The sequence below is a fragment of the Nansenia antarctica genome (assembly GCF_963989245.1).
Source record: "Nansenia antarctica genome assembly, chromosome: 2".
Classification (NCBI taxonomy): domain Eukaryota; kingdom Metazoa; phylum Chordata; class Actinopteri; order Argentiniformes; family Microstomatidae; genus Nansenia; species Nansenia antarctica.
Window position 1 is genome coordinate 19,620,090 of NC_137675.1, and position 13,158 is coordinate 19,633,247.

Sequence of the window (13,158 nt, forward strand, 5' to 3'; positions counted from 1 at the left end):
ACAGGTAACACATATGTCCAACTATGATATTAATATGTTGTTGAATATGTTGATAGATTTGTGAGCTTTTAAACCATAGTGCAGGCATTCTGATCTAGGCAGAGGCTAGCAGAGCCCAGCTTACAAGGACTCAGAACCATACTGAACGTTGCTCAAGGACGAGATGATGAAGTTCATAAGAGACTATCGCCCCACTCAGATGACATACTGTCCTTCAAGGTCAAGGTTTCATATCACAGGTCATGTCGGGCCAGTTATTCAAGCACACATAACTATACGCCTACAACCAGTGATCAAGAACCACCCCAGGATCAGTAAAAGACTTAGACTGTCCAGAGACACTAGATTTGACATCCGTAGCTAGTGTTTCATTTGCAGCCAATGTTTCAATTGCAGCCAGAAAGTCACAAAGAGAGAAGGCCTGACCCCTATATGTACCGGTACAGGTGAAAGTACAAGGTCAAAGGTCCTCAACGCAGCCTCAGAGAGGTTTGATGAAATAATACATCACCGTATGCTGACCTATGAAGATCTTTTTGCCTATGATGCAAAGTATCACAGAAGTTGCCTAGGACACTATCTTTCAGAAAGGAACATTCTAGCAGCTAGAAACAAACATTTAACAGAAAAGAAGTTAAATGAACATGAAAGAGCTTTCATTGAGCTAACTGAAGAATTAACTAAGACAGTTTTTTCAAAGCATATGACTGTCACAACACTGAGTGCTGTAACTGAGAGCTATAAAGGAAAACTGAGTACAGCTACAGAACCAACAATGTATAAATCCTGGAAACTCAAAGAAAAGATGAACCAGCATTATGGGGATAAACTCATCTTCATTGAACGTCCTGGAAAATCTGATCTGATCTGTTCTGGTGCCATGACTGTTGGCCATGCAATGAGAGAAGCTTCTCTCCTCAGAGAAAACATAACAGAAGACAGGGAGACAATGCCTCCACAGAGAACAGAGACCCTCACTGACACTCAAATCCTCCACCAGGCTGCAGGTATATTGAGGAAAACTATGGAAAAGGTTGAGCATGAGCCTCAATTCTACATAAGCAGTGACAAGCTTTCCCTTCTCCAGTGCAGTGAATATGTGCCAAACACTCTGTATGATTTTGTGAACTGGTGTGTCAATGCAGGTGCATTTAAAAATGTGCAGACCTGTGATGAGGACCCAGCTCTGAAGAATAACACAAGTGTTATAACCTTTTGCCATGATCTAATTGCACAGTGCTGCAGCAGGCGTACACCTATCACACTAGGACTTGGGATTATGATCCATCATGAGTTTGGCAGCAAGGCCCTTATCAACAAGCTACACATGATGGGTCATTGTGTGTCGTATGATGAAGTGCGTCAATTTCTCACATCAGTAGCAGCAGATCAATAACAGAGAAGCAAAGGTGTTTACATTCCAAATGGACTGACAAGAACCACAGAACATGGGATAATTGATGCAGCCATTGACAACTTTGACCAGAATGAAGAGACGCTGGATGGCAAAAATACAACAGATTCCATGGCAATTGTTGTATACAGAAGAGGTGATGTTGCCACAGCACACAACCCCATCCTGAGAATCCCAGAGAGATCTCTCCATGCCCTGGACAGCTGTGATTTGGATAATGAAGAGGTTCAGAGGTAAATATTATAGACCAACTATCTGCCAGACACATGCAATACTTGATTAAAATGGCTCTGATATACTGTATGTTAATGCAATATAATCCAATATTAAAATGTAAAATGTGTAATGTGCACTGGAGGCTTCAAGTTTCACATTACACTTGTGTAAGTCAGACTAGCATGTGTCCAATATTCAAGTTACACATTATTTGTGAGGTCACACATCATAATCTAAGGAATCTGGAGTGTTGTTGTTTGTAAGGGCATTTTGTTAAAGATTGAATTATATGACAAAAGATGCCTAATGACTTGTTCTTGAATTTCAGATACATCAAGCCAGGTAGGCGATCTGAACCACCAGCAGTTCTACCACAGGTCCTCAAATCAGACAGCACAAAAGCTCAGGCAGCAGAAGGCCAAGACTTACTTTGGAAGGTGAGCCGTATCATGAAAGAAGAAGACCAGAGAATCCCAGGATGGTCTGCATTCAATGCCTATGTATCCACGTCAGACATCCCATTAACAACAGTACAATATATGCCCTTCATAAGAGCTTCACCATCAGACCTATCTACAATCTATACAGCTCTTTTGCAGCTCACACAGCTTGCTCAAGAACTGGGACAGAGGCATATACTTGTAACTGCTGACCTTGCCATCTACAGCAAAGCACAGCAAATTCTGTGGAGCAAACCTGAAGCTTTGGATGGCAAGATCACCATGAGAATTGGAGGAATGCACGTCACCATGGCCTTTCTGGCAAGCATTGGGAAGGTGTATGCAGACGGGGGCCTCTTTGACATGATAACCGAGTCTGGAGTCTATGCTGACGCAACAGCTCGGCAGATGCTTCAGGGGAAACAACTGACAAGAGGTGTGAGGAGCATCAAGGTTGTTTCAGAGGCTCTGTTCAGGCTCTTCTGGATGGCACTGGTCTCCTGGCTGAACAAAAAAGGCCAGAGTCCATTGTCTGCTGAACAAGAACACCTCCTGCGAGATGTGCAGCATGCCTTTCATGGCGACGACCAGGTCTCTGCCAGACAGTTCTTAAGTGAAGTGGAGACAGACCTTCCTGAACTGAGGAGAAGAATACAACAGTTTTCAGAGAGGGGAGTTCAACAATCAGCAACTTTTAAGTACTGGCTGAATTTCCTCAAAGGGGCTGATCTCTTACTCAGAATGCTACGATCAGAGCGTGAAGCTAACTTTGACCTTCATCTCAACTGCATGTCTGAAGCAATACCATGGTTCCGGCTGCTGGCAGGATGAAATGCAATGTGTGGTCATGGTATTTGACAGGTATGACGGCCCACAGTCAATCAAAGACCTGGAGAGGCAAAGGAGAGGTGCAAGTGATGGAAGGCCTACACATGTTATCACTGGCAACACAAATGTCCCAAACTACAGGAAGTACTTGAGGAGTAGTGGAAACAAGACTGCACTGTGCATGTTTGTGAGCAACTACATTGTCATTGCAGCCCCATAGAGACTACACTCAGATGACTCCATCATCTTGGCAGGTGGATTTGACAAAGGGGAGGAGGTGAAGAGCATCTGCACAGCAGGAGTCAGCAGTTTGACATCACTGTACAGTGATCAGGAGGAGGCAGACACAAGGATGGTGCTCCATGCCATACATCTTGCAGAGTCATATTCCCGCATCATTGTGAGGTCTGATGACACAGATGTGGAAGTACTGCTCATATACTATGCAAGCAAAGAAATGTTTGGTTCATCTCTGGTGTACATGCATACAGGCCATGGAATGAGAGAGAGCTATGTCCCCATCAACACCATATCTGAGAAGATTGGAAAAGACATGTCTAACTGTCTACCAGCATGTCATGCACTCACTGGCTGTGACACAACAAGTAGTTTGTACAGAATAGGAAAGACAACAGCATTCAACAAACTCAAGACCCATCTCAGCGAGCTCAAAGATCTGGCCCATTTTGGACTCTCTGCCAGCTTGGAAGAGTCTTTGCCAGTCGCAAGAGAATTTGCGCTACTCCTATATGGAAAAAAGAAAATGGAAAATGGATTGATTGGGTTACTCTTATTCTGACTATTTGGTGATGTAGTTCAGCCACCTGGTATTTCCCTCTCCAAATATAATGACCATCAGAGTGAGCATTCTTAACTTATAGGCTATTATGCCACTTATCCCCTATTCGGAATTTGACTGTATCAGAGAAGAGGTAGGCCTATGTCTAAAGAAATCTCATTTGCAATAGAACTGTATGAGATATTTCCATACAACTACTGGTTATTGTTCAATAGCACCCTAGACAATTCAGTAATGATATATTTTTCAGGGATTTCTGTTTTTCTGATAAATGAGAGAAAAGTGATGGAGTCCTATGTTCCTGTCACCAAAAAGTACAATTTCCGTCTAAACTAAAGCTAAGTTTACAGGACTATAATTCAGTATTTATTTAGGTAAATAGTTGTCTGACTATTTGGTGATGTAGGACAACCACCTGGTTCATACCTCAGCAAATCTGAAGAGGAAAGGAGTGATCATTCTCCTTCATAGCAAAAATCAGGTCGTTTTGTATTTTGCCTGACGTCCCAGTAAACACTTTGTTTGTGGACAGGTGGTAATGTAAATCTGGGTTGTTTTCAGCCAGAAAAGAAAGAAGCTCAACGTAGTATCCTCTGTTTGTGGACTCGGTGCTTTCATCGTGTCCCCTAAATGAAAGTTATTGTTTACCCCAAAACAGGACACAATCGATCAGTATTATCGATCAGTCAACGAAAGCTTTCGTTGTGGCGCTCGTTTCCCTGCGCACTTTCAAAAGTTTCACATCTACCGGCATAGTTACGCATCTCAATAGTGAATATCAATAGTGCGTATCAATAGTGCGTATCAATAGTGCGTATCAATAGTGCGTATCCAATCAAAAGACGTGCTGGGTGCTGACATCATTGAGCCTTACAGCAGGCGCCGTTGTTGCTTTTGCTCGCATCTACGTAGGTTTACTAGGTACGCCACAGGTTTTCTCGTTCCAACGTTAAGTTACAGGTCGAATTCGCGGCACCGTTTATTGTGCAGGCAGGCAGATTTTGGAGCCCCCTAGCAACACATTTTGATTGGATAAAAGCTCTAACATAAAGGCCAGCCCTCCAAATCTCAATCGGAGACTGGAAGCAGCGCAACCAAGAGGAAAGCTATGAAATGAAGAGAATAGACTATGGGGAATCATTAATACATATTTGTGGAAAAAATATATTAAAATAAAATGTATATTCTGATGATGTTTAGGCCAGCAGAGAAGGCCTTGCTGGCCCTGACGGCACACCACTGGATAAAGGACACACTGACCCAGTCATGAGGGAATGGGTTTGAAGATCAAATGACTGGCCAATTAGTGCTTTAGAACGCACATAGAATTAACTGTATAAAAATGTCTGTACATCCTGAAAACATAACTGTGTGCATATGCTTACCTGTTTCTTAAATACATAGCTGTGTGTGCATATGTGATTAACGAGCCCCAGACAGGGGGTGTGACCGCAGAGGGACACAGAGGGAGGCCAGAAGAAGAAGATAACACACAGTACACTCTCGCACCCACACAGAGAGGAGTTGAAGGCCACATAACTAACTAAAACACTTGCTCACAGCTGCAACAGATTTTATGCTGACAATTAAAAACCTACCAGATAGCAGAGGTAGTGGTGGTCTAGTGGATAGTGAGTTGGACTTGGGATCGGAAGGTTGTGAGTTCAAATCCCGCCTGAAGCCACACCACTACTAGTGTGCCCTTGGGTAAGGCACTTAGCCCTCAGTTACTCCAGGGGGAATGTCCCTGTAATTCGTAATTGTAAGTCGCTTTGGATAAAAGCGTCTGCTAAATGGCAAAATTATAAAATTATAAATGTTAAATCAAATGTATAACGTCTATGTACCAAGGCTAAACGGGGCTCTTGTCCGGTGAAGCTTCTGCAGTTAACCAGCTGATACTGGCCTGCGGAGGTGAAGCTAGATAGGACCCCTTTCCATGGAATGAAATGCTATTGTTTGCTGATGCTATTGTTTGCTGATGTGCTCGAATAAATATTCTCTTAAAGAACAGTTCAGTAGTGGTGCCGAATATATGATTGGATCATTTTATCTTAGAAGTTATATCAAGGACGTCTCGTTGAGATTAAACGAACTCGCTTGTAAGTGACGACTCAATTAAATCAATTCTGGAGAAGTTGATCGCCTTACAAAATTGGTGACCCCGACGTGATCTTCAACGGGATGCAAGGAGGAGTGGGCGAGGCTGGGTTCGGACTGAGCACTTCCACGGTACCAAGACAAAAGAGGTGAGCAGAGCCATTTAATGAAATCTGCTTAGGTAGACAATAGTGTTTTAGGTGGAAGTGCTGGGCCTGAATCGTGTGTCAAACCCATTCTGATCTGTGTCTGTGAAGATCCGTCACAAAGTAAGGATAATAATTAATTAAATTGACATTCTATACATTATTGAACACCACTGTCTGATATAAGCACATCTTGTATTAACGTGTAATAGACCCGCCGAGGTCTAAGGAAGGGACAGTAGCTAAGTCCTGGATATAAAGGGGTAACCAGACCTCAGGAAAGGACACTATAGTCCTGGATATTAAGGAAAGGACATCGTTCTGGATACTAAGGAAAGGACACTATAGTCCTGGATATTATGGGGTAACCAGCCCTCAGGAAGGGACACTATAGTCCTGGATATTAAGGGGTAACCAGCCCTCAGGAAGGGACACTATAGTCCTGGATATTAAGGGGTAACCAGCCCTCAGGAAGGGACACTATAGTCCTGGATATTAAGGGGTAACCAGCCCCCAGGAAGGGACGGTGTCCCGGAGGTTGAAATACCTTGCAACCAAGTGAGAAGTGTAGGTCATTGCGAGTAGGGTAGCGTCCACGGCAGGACTGCAGTCCGGTGGAGGTCCTATATTGGCGTGCCTCCTCTCACAACGGGCGCTAAAACAATTGTGACGTTAGGATTATAAGGTTCTATCTTCATTTTAGTCAAAATTGAGTTTTTTGCATAATCTGATCCATTAGGTGTTTATTAATGTGTGGTGTTATTTTTAAAATGTTGACATTTTGAGTTAGTAATTCATAAAATACAAAGGTTCCATCTCACAAAACATAATGGAATGTAAAAACTTTGACGCTCAATATCTCTGAACTACCCTAAACGGAGATAGAACCTTATAATTCTAAACTCACGCAATATGTTGCGTAATATTGTGTGTAAATAATAGTTGGAATTGTTATTATTATTGTAATTATTACTATTAAAAGGGATAGTTGAGTAAAGCGCCCTGGAGCAACTGGTCTAGGCTGAGTGCTCCCTGGCTTGGTATCACTCAAATATCACTTGCAAACTTTATAAAATATGTTATGCCTCGTTCAAGGTGTTTAAATAAGTGTTGTGCTGCGGGTGTGGTCCACCATTGAAGCGCAGACAGCAGGAGAAAAAGCTCACTAGGAGTGTCTCTGTTGATACGTGGTGATTTGTGTCTCGCCGTCTATGTAGTAGTATTTTTGGTGTGTTTGATTAAATTGTGTTTTTTGTTTAGTTGTTCAGGTTGTTTAGCATTGATTGGCAATTATAATATTGTTGGAATTGACCCCATATGGTTTGGAGTTAAGAATCTCATCTCAGACTGTGATGTGTGTAACAAACACAACCCGTTAAAACAGTACTTAAATGTACACATATCCGATGCCTCCCTGTCCATTCCAAGAGATATGTATTGACTTCACGGACATGGGAGTGATTGATAGATTTTCAAGGTGGCCTGAAGCATATCCGTGTAAACGGGAGGATGCTGCAGTCTGTAATAAAGTGCCTCTTAAAGGAATTCATACCACGGTTTAGTTTCCCTACAATAATACACTCTGATAATGGGTCACAATTTTTTAAATGTTTCCATATGGCTGCAATTAAGACAGCAATGGGGATTAAGCATCGATTTGGTTCAGTCTACCACCCCCAGTAGTCACAGGGGCTGGTTGAGAGGGCTAACCAATCTATTAAAAGAAAGCTTGCCGACAGGCATGATACAGAGACAGAGGGAGGTGGCTTGGACCTCCTCTCCATGGAAATAAATGTATGTACAGGTTATGTCAAAACTCTAACTAATCTCAATCGAGTTTTCTCTTCACAGGAACTGAATGCTGCGGAGAAAGCAGACAACGGCGCAAAACAGACTCCTATTTTAGACCCAGGCGACGTGGTGGACAGGACCGTGGGAGGTATATTGACCACCTCACACGCTGTCAAAGTCGAAGGTAAACCGGGTGCAGAGTGGCCTCTCCTGTCACACTGTAACAAAGCAGACCCACCACATGTATACAATTTTCAAATTCCTGGCGACTCTGTCAGCATGCACTTAGCCTCAAATAATGTGGAAAGTAACACAACAAGTGTATTAATCCATGATATTAGCGATCACCTGCCTGTCTTTTCATTTTATGAATGTAATTATAGAAAGAAGAGGGAGTTAAAGGAAATGACATACAAGAGAATAAGAACTGAGGAATCCATATCTGCTTTTAGAAATGAGTTATTAAAATGGAATTGGAAGAGTATGAAGAATCAGATGTGGACAAAGCGTATGGGTTATTCCTAGAAACATTTAAAGTTCTATATGAAAAAAAACTGCCCACTAAAACAATGTAGCAATAAGAATAAATATTCTGAAAATCTGTGGATGTCCAAGGACATTCAAAATGCATACAAGAAAAAATAATACTCTATACAGGGTATTTATAAAGCATAAAACAAAGGAGGCAGGGGTTAAATATAAGAAATACAAAAACAAACTAATTAGTATTATGAGAATATGTAAGAAGGATTAGTATAACAAATTATTAGATGAGAATAAAAAATAATGTTAAAGGAACAAAGTGGAACATTTTACAGACAATTACAGGAAAATTAGCCTTATAAATTAGGTGGTGGATGGATTTAATAATTTTAAAAAAGTATATATATATATATATATGTTGTTAATGTGGGGCCAAAACTAGCTAAAGAAATAAACGGCACTAGAAAGAGATTTGCTGAGGAGGACTGTGGAGAGAGAATCACTGACTCAATATCTTTGGGAACTATAGGAAAAAATAAAAATATTTTACTGATATACTGATATGGTAAACAAATGTATGAACAAAACTTCAACAGATAAACACCTCTTCACCAATTACAGACCGGTATCCTTATTATAACAGTTAGGGTTACAGTGGAAACAGTGGACCTGTCTCTCAGAGGACGGCCACCCCTCCATTACAGCGGCTGGTGATCATGTTGCCGATCTCAGTCCAGGTGTCCAGGTGGGGGTCATAGATCTCCACTGAGTCCACTAAGTCTCTGTTGGTGGCCCGCCCCCCAACAGCGTAGAGCAGACCATTTACGGCTGATACGGACACCCCCGCCCGCGCCACCGCCATAGGTGCCACCTCCACCCACTTCTCCTGTGGAAGGAAAGACACATTATGGTTAAAAGACACACAGTCACAGTCTTTGTACTAGTCAATAATACATGCTCATCTATTGCGATTCATAGAAAAAAACCATCTTTGACATAAATATCTCAGCTCTCTAACCTTTTAGTCTATCTTTTAGTCAATTGGGTAGACTCTGCGGCTTTATCTAAGTATACAGGCACCACCCTCCCCCTATAGGCGACCATCATTTAGCATGGACCAAGTCAGTTAACATGTATTTTGTGAAGTATCCCCTTCATGTTATTGTTCAGTCAAAGGTCAATGTCCAATACACTAACTAATTGTACTAATTGTGAAGCCTTCTGTGTGACAGCAGAGACAGACACCAGACAAGAGACAGGCTCCAACCTCCTCAGGACAGTACTTCTCCACCGTCTCCAGGGCGCCCAACGCGTTCCAGCCTCCCACGGCGTAGATGCAGTTGTTGAGGCAGGCCACGCCCACGTGGGCCCGTCGTGTAACCATGACAGGCAGGGCGCTCCAGCGGTGGGAGATGGGGTCGTACATCTCGGCCGAGCGCAGCCCTATCCACTCGTCACCGATACCCCCGATCACGTAGATTAACCCTGCAGAGCGATCAAAGGACACACAGATCTAGTTGGTTCAGAGGACCTTCCTAACAATAACATTACAATAACATTACGAGTGTTCATTAAGATCAAAGGGTAAATATGGTGTGAATATGGTATTACATTTTGCTTGTACATGTACTATATATATACATTTCTTCCTATTCTTCTTATTTTATTTGTTTTTAATTATCACTGAATAAGCATGCTAGTCTCTAAATCATAGGTTCCTTAGTGATCTCTGGGAGAGCCTAACCCTGTAACTCGCAGCAGCCAAAATAGTATCGTGGAACCGCCATGTTTCCGATGATCTCCCACTTGTTCTCTGCCGGGTCGTAGCGCTCCATCGTTTTCCCAATCTCCGATCCGTTCCAACCACCTGCAAGAGCACAGTAGTGAGGTCACATGATACTCTATTCACATCTACTTCCATGTACTGCATGTCCCAAGTGACAGGCTGGTGTTTACCTAGTGCGTAGAGCGCCCCGTGACAGGGGCAGACGCCAACTCCACAGCGTGGGAAATTCAAAGAGGCTACTGCCGCCCACTGCTTGGTCACTGGGTCATATCTCTCTGTGCAGTCGAATATCATGGAGTCCTTCTCGCCTGGGAAATAGCAAATGGAAAGCACAATTATATTATGTCAAATGGAAATTCCACTGTGAAATATCGACATGTCAAACATGTATGCATACAGTATGACTGTGATTGCATTATGGCACTTGTACATCGTTTTTGTTTTTACTCATGAACTTGAGGGACCACCATCTGTTGATTTCTACACTGTGTATAACGAAGTTGTTCTACTTCTACCTCTCACAGACAGACAGACAGATAGACAGACAGACAGACAGACAGACTGAGTGCACTGTCTCACCTCCAACCACGTAGACCATGCCCTCCAGCACGGCCACACCCAGCCCACTGCGGGCCTGGTGCAGGGAAGACACAGTGGTCCAGTATTGACTGAAGGAGTCAAAGCGCTCCACACAGCTGAGGGCTCTGCTCTCACTCCAACGGCCGCTCTGCAGCAGAGTGAAGCCTCCTGAGAGGGCGAAACCAGACGTGACGTGAGAGTGTTTTTACTACGCAAACGTAGGGAGATGAGGGCTGTATTGAAACTTGATAATCAAATGATTTTACAGGAACAACAAAGAGGTCTCCTCGCCACTTTTTTTGGTAAACAGCTGAGGGATGGGGCTGGAGAAATTTAACACATCTCAAATTAATAGACTGAGCTATGTATGCTTGGGCTCAAGAATTAATGGCTACAAATCATTAATTTAAATGTCCAAAAATGTATATACCAATCCCAGACTGCCCCTTTAAAGTTTACCACAGAGGCTTACCTATGGCATAAAGATATTTCCTGGCTTTTCTTCTGGGCCTCATCCTAGCAGGCTGTAACAGACTGTACATCTTATTCTCCTTGGGAGACTTGGTCACCTCTGTGTATTCCCTCAGCTGAGTCCGCAGTGCCACCTGCAGGCTGAAGTCAGAAATGCCTGCAAGGAGAAATTAAATGACTAGTCGGTCAGTTTATGCATGGAATCATCCAGTGCTGTCAAGTCGTGAGTCGTCAAGGTGAGCTCCAGGCTTCTCTGTGTACTGCCTCTGAACTGTACTGTGGGTCTCAACTACCTTCGATGTACTTGAAGAGTCTCTGTGGGGAGAGCAGAGGGAAGCGTACAGGATCCAGCACCTCCACCACATGCTTCTCCCTCTTGGCCACGTCCTGCAGCAGCCAGTCCATGGCTGCCGTGAACACCTGGTACTCGTCCTCAATCCTCAGCTCCTCGCTGCGCAACAGCTTCACCAGTTGGTCCTTCGACAGGCCCCAGAACTCATCAGACACACACATCTAGACAGACAGAGTTTCTTTGAGTTTCTTCTTTGAGTTTTTATGTGTTGGCTTGAACGTTTTTTTTTACTGATTTAAAGATGGGATATTCGTTTCTGTCATAGCTACATACAAAGTAGATTAAAATGAGTGGTAAGGAGAGAGATCCTGCCTTGGAGAAGTCATTTAGGAACTTAAATATTAAAATTATAGAAAAGGAAGATAAAGGGATGAGGGATGAGGAAGGAAAGAGAATGTTGCACCTGCAGGAAGTGGACATGGATGTAGTTCTCAGTGAACTCCAGCATGTCCAGACAGGCGATCTGCTCCAGGAACTGGTAGACACCAACGCAGTTAGATGGGTCCATGTGGCCCTTGAGGAACTCTCCACAGATGGACACCACCTCACTCAGCTGCAGCATGTCTGCTGCCACCATCAGCTCCTGCATGTTCTCCACTGTCACGTTGATCATACCTGGGGGGGGTGGGGGGGGGCAAGCAGCTCAGACTTCATTCAGAGAGATGCACACAAACAAAGAAGCTATCCTATCATCAATCAAAATAAGCATCACCTAGGCTATATAACATGGTGGTGCAATTCATGTGTATTAGCTTTCTGAACATTGGCTGTTGACTGAGAATAATAGCTAAAGAAAGGACCTTAAATACATAAACACACTAGTGTAATGAATGAACTAATGTCCTATGCATGAATGATACCAACAATATATCTTTCTCTCTAATCGTTGTGTAGATACTGTCTGTGGATGGAGAGCATGTATCCTGTCAGGACCTGTGTAGACAAACTCCAGCAGGACCTCGAAGACTTCGGCCTCCACTCCCAGGATCTGGACCTCCTCCTTGTCAGCCTCACTCATCCCCCAGGAGAAGAGGGCAGAGAAGTAGGGGCTGCTGGCAGCCAGGACCAACCTGTGCATACTGAAGACCCGTCCACCCACCCTCAACCTCACGTCACAGAAATCTGTGCGGAGCCTCATCTTGTTCATTTGGGCCAGTATGAGTCGAGCATAGCGGTCAGAGGCATAGAGAGCCTCCTCAGGGCTGGTCAGAGTCCCCACAGCAGCAGCGGTGTCACCATGGCTGCTACTCCAAGAGATGGAGGTAGAGGCAGGTGGGGAACGAGGTGGACCCATTAAGGACATGGTGACTCAGTCACAGAGACAGGGGCTGTGGTGTGTCCACCCGCCTACAGCTTCATGGCACAAGATTCTCTAAGCAGACACGTCATCTGACTCTAGGGCGAAAAAGGATGACACACATGACTGTGACTGACACACTTTCAAAAGTCACATTAAATTATTCATAGTTCATTAAGTCATAGTAATACATGGAGCAAAGATGTGGTGCTATTGTTTAATCGTGACTTCAGCTTGAGTGTTTGTATATACAAGACATTGTGAGGGATATGTGCTTGTCCCTATTGAGTGCCATTGATGCATTATGTAGAGACTGTTAACTGTTTTCTCAACAGATCCATTTGTGTCATTATAGTCTTTATTTTTGTACACATCATCATCTGATCTGGTTCAAACTTGCGCATGACACATTTCCTTAAGCAAATTTCACCAAAACAAAATAAAGTAGCAATGCGT

General features: G+C 43.4%; 1 protein-coding gene across 1 annotated transcript; it reads right to left on the reverse strand.

The window, feature by feature from the left end:
• Positions 1–8,893: 8,893 nt before the first annotated feature.
• On the reverse strand, positions 8,894–12,708 carry LOC308149915 (actin-binding protein IPP-like; the record flags this gene model as incomplete). Its single annotated transcript, XM_080522793.1, has 9 exons — positions 8,894–9,103; positions 9,485–9,702; positions 9,962–10,084; positions 10,174–10,311; positions 10,583–10,750; positions 11,055–11,210; positions 11,347–11,566; positions 11,809–12,020; positions 12,339–12,708. 9 exons carry the CDS (start codon positions 12,706–12,708, stop codon positions 8,894–8,896), a joined length of 1,815 nt encoding a protein of 604 aa, XP_080378919.1.
• Between the last annotated feature and the right edge of the window lie 450 nt (positions 12,709–13,158).